This window comes from Onychomys torridus, chromosome 21, assembly GCF_903995425.1.
Source record: "Onychomys torridus chromosome 21, mOncTor1.1, whole genome shotgun sequence".
Lineage (NCBI taxonomy): Eukaryota > Metazoa > Chordata > Mammalia > Rodentia > Cricetidae > Onychomys > Onychomys torridus.
The window spans coordinates 38,742,119-38,760,179 of NC_050463.1; the positions used below are offsets into that span (position 1 = coordinate 38,742,119).

The 18,061-nt window shown below is 45.9% G+C and overlaps 1 protein-coding gene across 1 annotated transcript in view; it reads right to left on the reverse strand.

Annotated features, from left to right (window-relative positions):
* Positions 1-315: 315 nt before the first annotated feature.
* Positions 316-18,061, reverse strand: part of Ldah (lipid droplet associated hydrolase) — a 67,070-nt gene continuing 49,324 nt past the window's right edge. The window contains exons 5-7 of the mRNA XM_036171182.1: positions 16,085-16,319; positions 8,346-8,428; positions 316-2,223 (exon numbers count right to left, since the gene is read on the reverse strand). Of these exons, the coding sequence (XP_036027075.1) occupies positions 2,032-2,223; positions 8,346-8,428; positions 16,085-16,319 (510 nt within the window). The 3' untranslated portion in view covers positions 316-2,031. The remainder of the gene's footprint in view (positions 2,224-8,345; positions 8,429-16,084; positions 16,320-18,061) is intronic.

The following is an 18,061-nucleotide window of genomic DNA, read 5'->3' on the forward strand; positions in this document are numbered from 1 at the left end:
TAGGACTCCCAACTACTTACTTCTCTGGCACTGTGTCTGCCTGCACACTGGCATGTCTCACCATGATGATAATGAATTGAACCTCTGAACTGTAAGTGAACCACCACAATTAAATGTTTTCTTTGTAAGAGTTGCTGTGGGCATGGTTTCTCTTCAAAGCAATAGAAACCATAAGACTCCTGAAACTGGGTTCTTCCCTCTTTCAAAAGTGCAATGACAAAGTACTGTTTTCTCGTTAATAGTGAGTCTAGCTCAGGCCAACTGCTCACATTGTATCCTTGCCCACAGCACACAGATATCAGACCAGACACAGTAGGAAATGCATGTAAAACATTTATTATAAATATCATTAGGTGATTAGATGGGGAAAGGGAATGAAGCACCAGGGTCTTTTAAGTAGAGTTTGGAAAACACAGAGTAATTTCTGGAAGCAATCAATGAAAGCTATTTTGTTCCAGTAGGTCTGACTTACCAGCACTTGTTTCTATGCATTGATTTTCCACCATTGATGGGACCTGTCCTATAAGCAAGGTACTCAGAGCAAGAATCCTGGCTTCCCAGTCAGCTCTCCAGAAGGCCTCGGTGTGCAGATGCCAGTGAGGACTTGTGTGTAGCACCAACCCTTACTGTGTAGCTAACAGTCTTCTCCATGGTCTAAGAGCCCTCCTTGTCTGGAGTTTGGCTTTTCCCCTCTGAGAAGTTAGAGCTCTGATGCAGAAGCCATGCAGAGGCTGAGAACTTTCTTCACTCACCAGTGAGCTGGAGGCACATCACAACCAAATCTTCCATCAGCATCTTAGGTTTGTGAGAGGAAGGACCATCTCACTGCCCCTGAGGAATGACACAGCTATGGGAGCTTTTCTCTAGAAGAAAATGGAATGTTTCCATTGGGCATCAGCTGTCGCTACAGACAGTGGGGTTTACTGGACTCTGGGACATTAGAATAGAGTCAATTAAGGAAAGGCAGCTTAGCTGGCCTTCCACTTCTCAGTCACGAATACACTTTCAGAGGTGCAGTAATACAAAATTTAATGGGTTACTTCTGTTCATTTGCAAAATAGTATCTTTCCATAATAAAATTTAGGCAAATGGGAAATAAATTTATGCTAATGTTTTACTCAACAATTTAAAACATCTTCCCAAAAAGTATGTTCTAGATTTTCAGAAGGGAAGAATTGTAGGGTAGCGAACGGCATCATGAAAGGCATCAGTTCACAGCTTCCTGTGCATGGAGCTTCACTGGAGGAACCACAGCGATGAGCCACTCCACGGCCATACACACCAGATGTGGACAGTCCATCCCTCCCTTCTTCTCTAGAGGAGCCTGCAGGGGCCTGGCATTTTAGGGCTCATTGGAGCCTGCTGCCATCTGGCCATCCTGTGGCAGGTCAGAGTCAGGATCCTTCAGCAACTCTGTCTGGTTAGTTGACAAATGTCAGGCAACCCTGATTCTCGGTTTACTGCAGCAGGAAGAAGACATGCTGGTGACCTCAGCCAAGACCCGTACAACGTCTGACGTGCTTTCCTCCATCCCTGAAGGGAAACCAAGCTTACTGCCAGCGTCCCTGCTCATTCCTCCCTGCAGCAGGAAGAGCAGGGGTGCTCTTCTCAGTCTTACACATTTTACACACCTGACTGCACACTTCACACTCATGGGTGGGTTTTCATTCTCTAGTAAGAGTTTCATAATTTCATCCAGGACAATCGACTCTAACGATTCACTTGGAATCACCTATATTTAGATTGTCTTGGGCTTGTCAGGATCCTGTTGGGCAAACTGCACTGTACCGTGCTGTTGGGCTTCTTGTAAAAAGAGGAATCTTTGTGGGGATCTCTGTGTTTCCTGAGTCAGGGAACATGTGGAATGAGTCATCAACTGTGTTCACTTTTAGCACAGGGAGCGGGTAAGACTGTAAGCCAGCAGGGTCTCATGTTCCTTTTCAAGCGTTAAGATTAGACATTCACCAGTAATCAGAACACACCTACAGCTCCCATGAATCAGCTGTAGGTGCATTTTCCCACGGTCAGTTTTTATATTTTGGGCAGTTTATGATTCATCCAGTCAGCAACTATGGCAGCCACCTCCTGGCTGAACCCGAGGACAAAAGCATGGGTGATTCCTTTCTCACAGAGTCGGATATCGCCTTCTGGAAAATCTTTCTTCATGTCTTCATAGTACTTTACTGGACACCAGTCATCTGTTTTACCATAGTAAAATGTCAGCTGAAAGACAAGAAACAGCGCTTTATTGTCCCCTCCCAATGCTAACTGACACCTGTGGACTGCAGTGATTGGACGTAGCTCCTGAGCCCGACTCCACCCACTGGTCCTAAGGTCCCTTCCAGAGCCCTTGGAGACCCGGGATGCAGTAAGGGCAAGTGAGGGGAAGAAACCCACCTGGAGACTCTGTGGGCAGACTCCTCTAACTCACTAAGAGAGGGTCTGACAAGGTCATGTGCACTGAGGCTGGAGTGGACATGGGAGAACAGAGGGGAGGTTGAGGGAGACAGTTAAGCTGACACAGTTCTGCAGGAGTGGTGGCCACACATTAACTGTTTTCACACAGCCCTTTGGGAGGCACAAGTCTGTTCCCACGGGCAGCATGCACCTCTGGCTGAGGCAGGCTAAGCAGAAGATGGGGGCAGAGCTAGGGTGGAAAGCTCCTTCCCTGAGAGCACTCTGCCCCCTTTTTGAAAGCCCCATGGTAGCCCTGGCCTACGGCAGAGGCAACACCACCTTGCCCTGCCACAGCTGCCCACCTTCGTCCAAAGGTTGCAGCCCACGTGCTCTGTTTGTGAACAACTGCAGACCCCTGTGGACCCAGAGTGATATTCAGATTCTGCCCAGAAGCAGCACATAACAGCTGTTTCCAAGAGCCTGGGCCAGAGATGGTCACGGCAGTTTAGAATTTCCAACCTAAGTGAGTTTTCAATGAAAATGTCAAGTTTAGAACCACAGATTCACTTGTCTATGAAGGAGACATGTATCTCCTGATGGTTTAGAACAAGGACAGAATAAGGGAATGTGGACCTTCTTGTTACTTCAGATATACCAGGTGCCTGATAAAGCACAGCAGACCTTGCAGGCGCCCACACAAATCTGGAGTGGCCACATGTACAGTTGACTTTCTTCCCTTGGCTTACTCTAGTCCAGAGCTCACCTAATGCCGCTCCCTCCCTCTATTCCCATTATGTTCAGCGGCTCCTCTATCTCCAACCTTTAACTTGAAACGGCCAAGCATCAAACTTCAGATGGCTTCTTTCTTTCCATTACAGACTTCCGTGGGTGGCCACCATGCATGCTCACAGCTCCAATTCTAGGCCTACCATGCCCAAACCAAAACTGAGCCCAGACTCCTCTTTTTAAGTTTCCTAGCATACATCTGGGCATGCATTTGCTTGGATATTCCACAGGTGTCTCACACACAAGTACCAACCACCTCCCACAACCTGGGACTACTTCCCATCCTCCCTCACTACCAAATCCAGACCAAGGGCAACAGTCTCAGATTCCTTCACCCCATCTGCTCACACCCCACCTGCACTAAGGGCCTTTCAGTCTTCCTCCTGAATCATTTCATCCCCAACCCCACAGATTCATTCTTCTAAAGCCTGCAAACAGACATGCCATCTAAATGTAACTGTTTCCCAATTTTCTCCCAACACTTCCCAGAAATTATCCCTCAAGTGGGGTGATCTCACCACATTTATTAGGACAACTGAATATCTGAATGGGCTGTGGGCAGCTGGTTCTGATTGGTCAGTGGCTATATCATGTAGTCAGATATTCGTAATACCCTCTAGTTCAGTGGTTCTCAGACTTCCTAATGCCGTGACCCTTTAATACAGTCCCTCATGTTGTGATGATGCCAACCATAAAATTGTTATTGTCATTGCTACTATATAATTTTGCTACTTTTAAGAATCTTAATGTAAATGCCTGTGTTTTCCACTGGTCCGAGGCTACCCCTGTGAAAGGGTGGTTTGTGCCCCAAAGTGTGTTGTGACCCACAGGTTGAGAATGGCTGCCCTTGACACTGTCCCTTGCTCACGACTTGATCAGTGCTCGAGACCGCACATCATGTTCCCAGCTACTTTGCCAAATGGGCCTTTTAACTAGCAGTCTACAGACCCTCACAGATCCAGTGTTTGGAGTATAAACTTGTCATTTACCCCTAACTATAATGTAATATTTCTTTCAATTATAAATACAGACAATAAGCCACTGTATTATAAAAGTGCATTTGTTCAAATCATAGTAAACTCACTACAGATGAGTAAAAACAGATTGACACTCATTACTGCAAACTCACAATAGTAACTCCGTTATTATAACTTTAATTATATTTAATTTTTAATTAAATGTGTGTGCATGTGTCTGCCTGTGTATCTATACACATGAGTGGAAGTGTACATAGAGGCTTGAGGCATCAGATCCCCTGGACCTGGAGATACAGCGGCTGTGGGTTGCCTGATGTGGATGCATGAACTGAACTGGGGCCCTCTGCAAGAACTGCTAACCACTGAGCCATCTCTCCAGCACCTGTTATTACCTCTTCCTCATCAATGTGTTAATAAAGGTGCCCATGGTACTGTATCACAAATTAATTTTTAACGTATGTTGTTGACTGTATTCAATATATTCCATATCCCATAAAAGCTTCCTTACTGACCTGTCTTTCCACCCACCTAGCTGGCACCCATTCACTGATGGTTCACCAGAGACTAGGGATTGTGCTGCGCCCTCAGATGAAATAACTCTTCCTTCCGTGGGTGGGGGTGAGCGGAAGGCTGTGCACTCACACCGTGTGTGACAAATGTGACATTCTAACTCTGAACAGGGAGCCATGGGAGCCACGGGATGCTGCAGCTGGGGAAACTTCCTGGAGAGGACAGTGAGAGCCGAGTTCAAGGAAAAGTGGGGGTTAGCCCAGTGAAGAGACAGTGTAGCCTCTGATGTCACCATCGGGCTACACTCCTTTGGAAGCAACTATGGTGCTGTATTTTCATCTGAAAGGGAAGTAATTATTTACTACTGGAGACTGAAAACCAACACAGCTGTCCAGTACTGGGAATACATTCTGCAGGCTTTGCAAGGAAGAAAGCTGGCCTCGACTTTTCAGAGTTAAAATGGTCAGTTTCCCCAAATATATTCAAACCTCTCTTTGTGTGAGCAATGGAAATCTAATCTTCTAATAGAAGAAAATCTAATTGTGACTTTAAAGCTGAAGCCAGTTGATCAAGGTAGAAGAAGGGTCTGGGACACTGTAGAGACTCTGTTTTTAGACTAGTTTTCATATTGTTTCTTGGCTAGATGGTACAAAAATACTCTTTCTGTAACGGTTTTGAGTTGAATAGTGAAAAGTTTTTGCATCAACGATGGCTTAGAAACTTCACGCTGGGCAGTGGGAATAGGCATGGAGGTTCTGAGTACCTCTGCCTCGGTGGAAAGGAGAGAGGGCATCCTTGAACATGGCATCTCAGGAAGAGGAATTTGCAGTCTCAGGAACCGGGCTCTTGGCTTTGACTAAAACAGTTCTCAACCTTGGGGTCAGGGCACCTTTGGGGTCAAAGGACCCTTTCACAGAGGTCACCTAAGACCATCAGAAAACACACATATTATATAACAACTCATAACAGTGGCAAAATGACAGTTATGAAGTAGCAATGAAAAGAATTTTATGGTTGGGATCACCACATGAGGAAGTGCATGGAGATAGGAAGATTGAGAGCCACTGGAAGCAATGATCTCTGGAATTGGGGGGACAATGCCCACCTTCCTAGAACTGTGTGTCCAGGTAACTCCCCTTATTTTCCTAAGCTGACGGGATACTATGCCAAGTCACCTCTATCAAAATTCAGTTGCAGCATGCTTCCTCTGGTATTTCACTTCCTAACAGGAAGTTGCCATCCACTTCCTGTCTCTGTATTTGCTCAGGAATGCTGGGGACCAGGGACAAGCCTAGCTGAGTAGAGAGCTGCCCTTTGGCTGGTGAAGGCATTTCATCAACTCACGGTAAGGGATTCTCAATGAGACAGTAATGGAGCATACCAGCAGGACCAGCGACAGTGGACTAGCCTTAGATTCTACCATGCACTTGATGCTGTCACTTAGAAACACACATATTCCCTGGAGCCTGAGAGCTTCTTCCTGAGCCTGTGTGAACAGCAACCTTGAAATGTTGACTGTCTACCAGCATGCTCCCAGGTTACTCCCGAGAAAGTGTCAGGAAACATCCAGCCCTGCCAATCACCATGAGCAGACCTCTACCTGGGAATGATTACACGTGCATATGGGTTTAACTTAGCACAGGATAAGCTAGCCCCTCTCTGACCTCTTCTGAGCACAGCATACACCAGAACAAGAAGTATTTTACAGCAGCTGGCTTCCCCAGGTGACAGGAACACTTCTAACGTGACAGCTCAGTCTCTCCCCAAGTGTGAAGTTTGGAAGTGAGTGTCTGCCAATCTTACTATAAAGCAGGAGGTGAATCGTTTTTACAAACTTCCAACCTGGAGAACTTAAATGCATTCTGGAAACAGACTCGTTTATAATTTAACTACAAAATAAAACACTGTTTTCTGGTAATTTCACATCCTCAATGCTGGAAGTATTTCAGAGCCCTGGAGAGTAGTAGGTCCTCTTTGCCCAACCTTCTCCAGTCAGCTAGGAACAGCTTCCTCTTGAGTCAACACTTCTATCTCTAGACAACTGCTGCTTAGGAAATATGAAGACCACTAATATGATAATGATATGATGACATAAATATCATGACATAAACCAACAGATACAAGCATTTTCCCAGTTCCTGCTGGAGTGATTATTTGTAATACAATGAAATCTTTTCTGAGTAACATATATAATGCTTGCTTTTAGGAAACTGTGTTGGGGGTTGGAGAACTATGAATCACCACTGTGGACAGGCTTCAGTCTAATGTCTCCCAGTTAAGAAGAGATCCTCACTGCAGTGCGCTACCTAGGATTTGACTTGCAGATCCTATCAGAGTGCGTCATCCATCAGGGATCATTCTACTGTCCCCAGCAGATGTCAGTGTTCCACACCAGCTGTTGAGTTCTAGGTCAGTGTCTTCTCCAGAAGCGTACAGCAAGGCACATATGTACTTCTAGAAACTTCTACTAACGGTGTTAAAGAGTCTGAAGGATTGAGTAAAATTACTGTAGATGTATATTAAACATATCCACTACAATCCATCTAAACTATTTCAACATGTCACCAATATATTAATGACATATTTTCCTCCTAAGCTACCTATGATTTCTGCTTGTGCTGAGGTTGAACTCAGTCCTGGACGATACCAGGCAAACTCTCTCCCACTGATCCACCACCATCCTGAGAACCAGGCACTAAAAGTCAATGTGCCCTTACCTTAGGAAACATCCCAATTCACACTAACCACACAAAGCACTTCTAGTATGTGGGTGTGGGAGTTTAAGAGTGCAGCTCTGGGCTGTGGAGAAGTTCAGTGCAGGTCATGTGCCTTCAGCATGTGCAGTTTGATGGAACTGAAGCAACTGAACAACAACAGTGCAGAATGGGGCTGGAGAGATGGCTCAGAGGTTAAGAGCACTGGCTGCATTTCCAGAGGTCACGGATTCAAGTCCCAGCACCCACATGGCAGCTCATAGCTGTCTGTAACTCTATTTCCAGGGTATCTGCCACACTTGCAACAGACATACGTGCAGGCAAAACACCAATGCACATAAAATTAAATAAATATCTAAAACAAACAAACGAACAAACACCAGTGCAGATCTACCCCTTGCAGGATGACACAGACAGATGATGTCTCAGAAGCGCCACGGCTATCTACGTATGAGGACCGTTGGACATATTCTAAACCATGGTGGCCATATAGCTCCAGATATAGGCACTTCCAAATGTTTTTGTGAGTGTCTAGTATTTGTAGGTATCACACATGTCCGGATATCTCAGAAAGCTGCTTTTTATGTGAGAACAAGACAGCCCTAAGTGTTGGAGAATGAGAAGGCTCGGCTTCCTGTTCATTAGGTCACATGCAATGTTAGCTCCTCTCCACTGTTTGAATTGTCACACTTCAATGGAACGCATTTATTCTACAGGTGCTATTGAGACCTCACGGCTTAATACATTGTTAAAATAAAAAAGCACTTAACAAAACAAGTGGCAAAATAAACTCATGTAGCCGTAATCAGCTTTACTTACTCATGTAACTTTCCAGGGTAACAGAACCTCGTCTGAATCCACAAAGGCTCCATGTCTTCAGTTCTTAGCTAATTCTAGCCTCGTGTCCTCAGTAAGTGTTTCTACCCATCAACTGACATGCCTGCAGCTTCAAAGTGGTTACCTTAGGTAAATGTTCCTTTATGATTTCATCATCTCTCTTCCTCACGTGTATCATTTCCTGGCTCCCGAGGTAGGCAGCATTAGCTTCATTAAAAGACAAAGAAACAAACAGTTAAACACTTAGAATATACAGAAGAAACACAAATGTCAATTTCACCAAATTCATGCTTCCGTCTTCGAGAAGCCAAGTGCTATGTGATGTTCGGAATGCGGGTCTAAAAGATGTCTGTGAGCTCTCTGGCAGGCTTGCAAAGGCAAGGTGTGTTTACAGAGGACTATGGCTCCAGGGTTTGGCTGACCCTGGGAGGGGCAGCCGACCCTGGCCAGCAAGGCCCCACGATGCCAATGCATCATAGGTCCCAAGAGCATGACCAACACCCTTCGGGCAAGTGAGAAGAGCTTCTCCGGTATTCCTCCCCCTGCATGACAGCCTGGGAACATCAAACAATAGCAGCAGAGGATTGTAAATTCACCTCACTGGTTCCTCTTCTCTTAGAACCTCTGCTTTTCGCTCGCCAGCATCCAGGGTCTTACCAACTTTTGCTTTCACATTTTGTTTGTTTTTTTTTTTTTCAGTTGTTTTTGGCAAGAGGGCAAATGAAGTCCTTCTTACTCACCTCAGGAGTGGAGGAGCTATGTGAAGTTATTGCCATTTGAAATGAAAATCCACTTGGCATTTGCCCAATGGAGGGGTTTGGAAACAAGCAATTTAAACACATTGGCTGCCACTTTTACAACTCAGAAGTCTTCATTAAGAGATTACACTTTCTGTCTCTGGAAACATCTAGAAACAGGGCACTCCTCAGATTTCACAAGGAAGACTTGATGGCTCCATTTACAGATTAAATACAGAAATCATTTTGACTAACACTGGCCAAAGTTGAGATACTTCTTGGCTACAAGATTTTATCAAAATACCATCTACAAGGCACCGAGTCACCATTTGGTGCTACAGAGAAGTAGAATTCAAGTCACACTTGTGAGACCTTGGGAGGCCCCTCCATGGCTGCCATGTAGTGGTTAGGCCTTCTTACAGCCCTCATGAGAGCTTTATCAGTGAGCATCCAACATTTCCAGGTGGCCTTTCTACTGTACTCCCTGGCTGGAGAGTTATCAAATGGAGGGTATGGAACCAAAGCTCCTATTCCCAGAAATCCATACCCTGTAGGTCAGAGAGATTCCTCAGTGAACAACACACCATTCCTATGCAAGCCACCCCAAAAAGTCTCAAACCCAGGTGTTTACTCTCTGGAAACTCCAACAGAGCATCCTAGCATCATCCCCTTTCTCTTCTTCAAATTACCCCAGGGCTAATAGGGACCAGGCAAGAGACCACACAGAGACCTCAGATATAATGATAGGCAATCCTAGATCTCCCCTACCAGGTGCCCAGCCCGCCTCATCCCATCGTCCCTGGAATCCACAGGCTCTGGGTCATCTGTCCCTTCTGCCTCCTGACCTGTAAGGGTGCTTCCTTGTGTGGACCTGTCTGGTGTGGCCTCTCCCCACTACTGGGAGCTGTAAGCAATCCCCTCTCCTTTCAAAGGCCGCTGTGTGTATGTTTATCATCCTCCCTATCTGACTGAAACAACTCAATTGCATTCTGCATCGAGGAGACAGGGCCTCTGGGAAGGTGAGCGCAGTGGCTTTGGCAGAGCAGAGCAATGGAGAGGAGAGAGCTCCGGTCACTGAAGGCTTCAGAGATCGACAAGGGTCATCCTTAAGTTCTAGCTGAGTACTGACCAGCACAGTCATGTGACTGACAGTCAGAATCCAGGGAATGAAACTTCAGAAGGGATTGCAGGAACAACCCTTGAACTGGAAACTGTTCCTGCCAGAGCAGGGGAAAAACTCTTAATGAACAACACAGGAGCTGGAGGACTCAGGGTGGCCTTTGGAACCCCATGTCAAGAAGTCAGACGCTCAGCTGTGGCTAGCTTGGCCATGCTACACTCAGCTATGGCCACAGTACACAGGAGAGCTGAGATGTGGACACACAGGTCTTCAGGATAGGAGATAAGCTGGCCCTTGTGGGAATGAAGAGAGTATCTAAGAAAGGAGACAGACATGCACCATACGGCAAAAGCACTGCATATGTTTTAAAATTTCTAGAAACCAACAAGAAAGAGGTGATGGCCAAACATCGAAATGCGTACAGACTTGAACAGGAAAAAATCTGAACCATTGGAAATGCTCTCATGTCTGAAAATGTTGTCCTTGAGAATATACTCCAACCTACTTTTATTTCTACTGTTACCTCATCACTTTTCAGCTCAGTAAACTTCTCCTTTCTCTTACACAAGACCTCCTCCTCCTCCTCCTCCTCTCCCCTCCTCCTCCCCCTCCTCCTCCTCCTCCTCCTCCCCCTCCTCCTCCTCCTCCTCCTCTCCCCTCCTCCTCTTCCTCCTCCTCTTCTTCCTCCTCCTCCTCCTCCTCCTCTCCCCTCCTCCTCTTCCTCCTCCTCTTCTTCCTCCTCCTCCTTTCCTCCTCCTTCCCCTCCCCTCCTCCTCTTCCTCCTCCTCCTCCTCCTCCTCTCCCTCCCCTCCCCCTCTCCCCTCCTCCTCCTCCTCCCCCTCCTCCCCCTCCTCCTCCTCAGGCAACTGCTCTGTGTAAGGCATATTTGTCATTTCTCAGCAAGGCTCCCAGTGCAACACAGGGTCAGAAATAATAGTACCAGCCGGAAGTGTCATTCCCTCAGTGGAAACACACTGCTCTCGGCAATGACTGTCATCAGCATGCCTGATACCCAGCAGATTCCCGAGTTCCAGGCCCTGCTGAGAAGGAAAGGTCTAGCACAAGGACCGAGGAGGAAATGAAAACACAAAAGGTGACACAGGAAACAGCGGCTTACTTAGGCTTCATGAAAGCCTAAATGCAGGGCACAACGGTTCACAAGGAGCTCAATGCTGTGTTCTCGCTGCTATGACCACCTCCTGATGTCTGACTTTCAAGTGTCACCATGGAGTGTCCTTCAGGTGTCCAGGAGAAAGGCTGAAGGGTTCAGGGCAGCTGAGCGAGGTGGACAGTCCAGGGCCAATAGGACACTGACCTCACAGCACAGTGACACTGGGTTTTCCAAGTGCTCATAGTCTGCAAGAAAGGCTGCATTCTGTACAAAGGTGGCCTGCTCTGATGCTGTCCACAGTCAGGCTCAGTCCCCTCTGTTCTGTAACTCCTGTGGCCTGCTCTTATGCCGTCCACACTCAGGCTTAGTCCCCTCTGTTCTGTAACTGACCTAGGTCTGATTTCCTCTAAGTATCAGTCACGTCCTGTTCTTCCAACAGCAGACGCTGGGACACACTAACATGGCCCACACCTGCCTCTCCGCTCCACTGGTAACTCATGGGCAGGGGCTGCACCTCATCCATCAGTCTATCCAGTGCTTTGCTTGCGGCAGTTATATTAAGAAAGAGTTAAGTGACATAAATGGGAAGGGGCTGAGGGAGATGGTGCTAGGTACTTTTGGAGGGATATGAGGAAAAGCCTGCCTCTTTATCTAAAGTGGTCCCTGATCTGTCATCACTGTGGAGACCCAGGATGGAGGCCGACGCACACAGATAAACTATGCAGGTTCACGCGTGGGTGAAGAAGCACAGATAAGAGGTGTCTAGGTGTTTCTGTGGACGTCGACCATGAACTTGTAACCCCCAGGGAGGAGGCAAGGGAAGAAAGACCACAATCAACTAAAAATGCAAGGCTCTAAAGAGATACACCAAAACCTTCGAGCAGAATGTGGGTGGACATCAGCTGTGCAGGCCTTTGGAGGCCTGCGCTCTGGTGCTCCTAGTAGGGTTCACAGGAACGTGTCCCGGAACTGTCTGGTGGTGTAAGCATTCTGGAGGATAAGGATGGTTGGTCCTGAAGCAAACAGAATGACTGAAAATGGACCTAGTTTAATCAGGGCAGGGGACTGTGGAGGTAGAGCATTACTGTGTGTGGGCATATGTACTGTTCTGCTCAATGTGATGGTTCCAGCCCAGTGCAGTGGTACACCACTGCAATTCCAGTATATGGGAGGCCGGCATAGAAGACTGACAGTCTGGGGCTAGCCTTGACTCCTTGACAGTCCCAGTTTCCCAAAACTGAACAAACAAAGCCACTGCCAATCATTACCATCACCAACACTGTGACTGTTCTTCATGGTCTGTCATGACTGAGGTACTTCTCTAGTTACCCCAAGCATCTTTAAAAAGGCGAATAGATCCTATATGTTCACATCACTCATGTTTACAGGAGGGAATTTCTGGTGTTTTCACAAGACTCATTTGGGCAGAAAAGAGTGCGTATGCTAACTCCTCCTTAGGAGAAGAGTGACTATGGAGTTATGAACATTAATAGAAATCAAAGGGCAGAACTTACATTTTAAACTCTCTTCAAAATGTAAACTATCATCATCATGGGAACTGAGGGCCTATGCTACAGACAGGTGAATTGAGGTAAGTTATCAAGAGGGCTAGCCTGATCAAACCAGTGGCCTTAGTCTGAGGCTATCACACTAGGATGGATCAGCTGTGGTCAAGGGGTGTGGTGTTAACTGGCTAGTGAGCATTAGGAAGGTGGTTAGCTCTATGAACTACCGGTCTCAGGATCAGTTCCGGGTGGGGATGTGGCAGGTGTGATGTATTCATCCTAACACCAACAGGAACGCACCCATTCCCTTCAATTCTTCTCCTGAAACTCAAAGCCAAAACCAATGACTTCAACGTCCGTACCTGGAGGGACGCAGCTTCTAGTCTACAGGAAGAGGACTGTGGGAGACACTTTTCTTTCTAAGTAGGAGCCAGTCTTTCCCTTTTTTCCTGCTCTTGCCCTTCTCTCTGTCAATGCTGGAGAGGAGGGTGTAGGAGCTGTCCCGTGCGTGACCCTGGGATTCTGACCAGGAGAAAAGCCCACTAAGGACAGCAGAGTGAGAATACTGGAGTGTCCACATGCCCGACAGCTGTGGGGATGGGTGCTGCTTATTTCTGCACAGGGGTTGCAGCTCTTTCTTGGTGCATGAGACAAACAGCTTCCTATCTGCTGTGGCCACGGGGATTGAACTTCCTGGTAACAATGGTCCATCTCACTCCTACCTACAAAAAACAAAGCCGGGACAAAGCTCTGAATGTCCTGGGAGCAAAGGGGATGTGGTGCTTTACTCTCGCAGGGGAGAAGGGAGGCACATTCTGCATCTAGATGCACAGGAGGTTTCCCTGTATCGGGCACAAGTGCCATAGATTACAAAGAGTTTTGTAGCTTTGATCCCAAAATCTAATTTAGCTGCTGTCTTAGTGGGAAGACCATGTCTCATGAAATGGAAGTGCACCCCCTCCAGGGAAAATGTGTAGTAGCACACATTCCTGAGTTGAAATTAATGGGGGAAATCCATGCCCAGTCTTTCAGAACAACATGTGAGACAATCCAGTTACAATCTAATGCCCCGATGCATGCAGAGGTAATGCTTATAGCACATGCTCATTGAGTGAGGGCCACTCTCCAGCTGGGAAGTGACATTTCTCTCCCTCCCACTGGAGAAGAACTTTACTGCCACAGAACTGCTAGAGGAAGGGTGGGGACGTGAGGTGGAGCAGAGGGCTTGGTGTGCCGTCTTTGCCAAGGGGTGGCAGCACCTGAAATGACTGAGTATTTTGGTTCACGAAGTTTCTGAGCCTATGACAACAAAAACGTGAACACAAACTGAAGGATGCAGAAGGATGCCCTATCTAGACAGGGCAGGATTTACAGTCTTCCACTTGGACTAGCCAACTTCCGCCATTTGTTTCCATAAGATGTCTCCAGGAGCTCAGACATTACATAATGTACAAACACAACAGGGCAGGCTGCAGTCCAACAGGCAAGTTAAAGGTCATCCTCTGAAGGACAATCGGACCATGGAGCAGGTCCACAGGGGGATGATGTAGCTGGACCAGAAAGAGCACTGGGAATGATTTCTGACATGATCTTTTGTTAATTCTTCTTAACTACACCACTGAGGTGGCTCCTAGAAATACTGGTTGCCAGTATTCTAGGGCATGAGATGTGGTTGGGCCCCCTAACCACTATCAGGCTGAGGACATCTCTTTAGAGCATCACTGTTTCAGGAAGTTGCCAAAGGCATGGCCGGACAGGGCCAGCTTCTGTGATGATTTTTGCAAGATGAGGCAGTGAGTCTGGAGAGCCAGAGGAGAAAAGTCATGTGCTGGATGGGATATCTGAGACATTGGTCAGTGTTACTAGATTGAACTAAATAAATATCCAGGGAGAGATGAGCCAAGGACTAGAAAGAATGAGAAGTAGTTCTTGCTTCCTTTCCCTGTAACCAAAGTTACACAGACTGGGAAAACTGAGACCACTGAAGGACTGATTCCTTGATATTGTTAGTCCAGATCCAGAGCTGAGGAATCGGAAGACCCGATGAAGCAGGCAGGCAGGTCAGCAGCAAGAGGGCTGTGTGCACAAACACATCTGTCTGCGTGTGGGTCCTCTGATTAGATGACAAATGTTCACTCTGGTTTTAAGGTCTATTTTGAAAATGGTGAGTCTACTATGGCTGTTGGGGAAAGCCTGCAACAATGTGCGTGGAAGGCTCTGGTTGGCCTTGTCAAGAATGGGAATGTGTACTGGGGTTAAATTGTCTTGCAGTTGAGGCTGCTGGAGTACATAGCTAGAGGCCAATCTCTACAACTACAAGGAAGGTTCCTTCCTTACTGGTGACTGCAAGGGGACCTCTAGGGAGGTATTTATAACTCTCATGTACAAAAGACTAGAAAATATCGCTACATAAGGACTTGCTTAAACAAAAAAATAAGTGATTGTATAGGTATTGTATGTTCACTTGACATATAGCTGTCATTTCATTATTGTACTTAAAGTTTAGAAGCATAATTGAAAGACAAAATTTCTTATGTTCCATATCGTGATCTGATGCCCTCTTCTGGTCAACATGATGCACAGACGTATGTGCAAGCAAAACACCCATACAAATAAAAAAAATAACATGAACAAAAATTTAAGACATTTATAAATACTAATAAGTTATTATTATCCAAAAGTACAGATTAAAAAAACTAATCGCTGGCATATTCTGAAAGTATATACAGCAAAGATTACAGTACTAAAATATGTTAGCATGGTGAGATTTACTCTCTCATAATTTGAACTCTTCCAAATTGACTTAAAAGATGAGCTAGATGTAACCCGTGCACTCTATGGGGCCATTGTGGCAGACACTGAACTACTGGCCACCTCTGGATGCCTGGGAGGACTCCACACATGCTGTGCACTATGCTTGGCACATCTCACCATGCTGTCGCCACAGTGCAGAACCAGGAGCTGAAGAGAACATTAAAGCTCCATGAGGCAGGGCTAGAGAGATGGCTCAGAGGTTAAGAGCACTGGCTGTCCTTCCAGAGGTCCTGAGTTCAATTCCCAGCAACCACATGGTGGCTCACAACCATCTGTGATGAGATCTGGTGCCCTCTTCTGGCCTGCAGGCCGAATACTCAGTGTACACATAATAAATAAATAATAAATAAGTAAATAAATAAATGTTTAAAAACAAAACAAAAAGCTCCCTGAGGCTTTTCTATCCACTTTTCACACAAACTCCCTTCACTTAATCTCAAGTTCTATTCTTAGATTACGTTTAGGGTAGAAAAAGTCAAACATACAACTGTCTGATATTCATGAACATTCCAAGATTATTCTGTCAACAGTCCCTTAGAGGACAACAGACACACACCTTTAAAAGAACATGCTTACCCAGGCAGAATGGTTGAAGAAGGTTCTTCAAAGGAATTTCATCAGTAAAGCTCAGTCTTTCCAGGACTTTTCTGGTTATGAAGGACCTTATTATTTCAGGACACGGTTTAAGCACTAAGTAGCTGGTAGCATACAGTGCGTATCGAAACCAGCACAAAAGTGGAGTAGCGATCCTGCCATTGGGTGTCTCGGACATCCGCTCAATAGTGGGAAAGAGCAGGAAGGTGTGGATGACCTACAAGAAAGAAAACACTTGGATGAGAGGTCTTCTTACGAAAGAGCCCACACATTGGCTGTTCTTCCTATTCTCTCCTGCCAGTGAGCAGGCCTAGAACACCACTAGAGATGTGGCCAGACCCAACTAAAGCCAACTGTATTCTTATTCTGTGAACAGTCTGGAGAGGACCTAAGCTCATTCCTGGAGGCACTGGGGCTAAGTGCCAGAAGGAGGAGGAATGAGGGATACTTCCTAGATCATGATGGCAATTCACCATTCCCTTGAAGGCTTACTGGAAGTAGGAACTATACACTGACTTGACTTTGATGGTACCCAAGACAACAGGGCCACACGAAAGGCTCCATTGCTATCAACATTTCTTTTATTGATTAGACTTGGAGATAGTTAAAGCTCTTCTATTACTAATGCTAACAGCCAAGAATATTCATCAACAGAAACACCTATGTTCCCAACTATGGCTTGGACCCGAAAAGTGGGTTTCTCTTAACCTTAATCTTAACTTTATCTCAAGGATAAAAGCATCAAAAGAGCTCAATCAGAAAAACAGGCAATCTATCCAAATAGCTCAGTGGATGAAAATGAGTATCCATAAAACCATTTTAATTCAAACAGTATTTACCATGTGGTTATTATTGAAATATATGAAAATGATCTCTATAGAAGATGAAAAAAATCAAAAGTTATGCACAAACTATTGACACGAATACAAATGGGGTACCTCAATAATATTAGAGGATCCTAGAACAGGAAAATGACAACAGGGGCTTTGTTCTAAGTTTTTTCACTGGTATTTTTATTTTATATATATGGGTGTTTTGCCTCCACATAGGTCTGTGAACCATGTGTACTCAGAAGCAAGAAGAGGGTGTTGGATCTCCTGGGACGAGAATTACAGACAGTTGTGAGCTGTTATGTGGGTGCAAGGAGAGAACTCAGGCTCTCCTAAAGAGCAAGCAGTGCTCTTAACCACTGTGCAATTCTCCAGCTCCATCCCTTAATACTTCAATAGATTTGAAAATTTATCTAATGTGTGTGAGTGTGTGTGTGTGTGTGTGTGTGTGTGTGTGTGTGTGTGTACACATGCGGTGCGCATCTGGAAATCAGAGACAATTTATGAGATTCAATACGCTCCTTCCACTGTGACCTTAGGATGTGAAGCTTGGCACCAGTCTTGGCTATAGTTTGAATCACTTTAAGGTAAACATAACACACGTACAGTGAGGCACGTCAGATATAAATGTGCAGCACAGCAAGTCATTATAAAGCCAACAGTGAGGCTGGGAAAATGCAAAGAGCCCAGCCTGCCTTGAGTCTCCAGTCACGAGGCTTCACGTCAACATCCATCACCTCCTAATGGTTGTTCTTTCTCTGCCTCACATCAGCACTCACGCTCCCTTCACAACCAAGATCCTCTGGGGAATGAAGTGTATGGACCACAGCACACTTGAGTGTTACTTCTTTATTCACGCCCATGTTTGTAAACCACCTTTGTCGACCTCATCTCTGCTAACTTTCCACCGCATGAACATACAAACGTTCTTCATTTTCCTGATAGTTATTTGAGTTGTTTGCCATCTTTATTCAGATCTTACTTTCTGATGCGGTGTTTTCTGTCTAAAGAACGCAACACAGTCCTTGCAAGGGCAGGTCCTGACGACAACTCTCCTCAGCTGTTTTTGTCTCAGAGTTGTTACTTTTCCTTAACCTTTGAAGGGTAATCTCACAGGGTCGAGATTCCA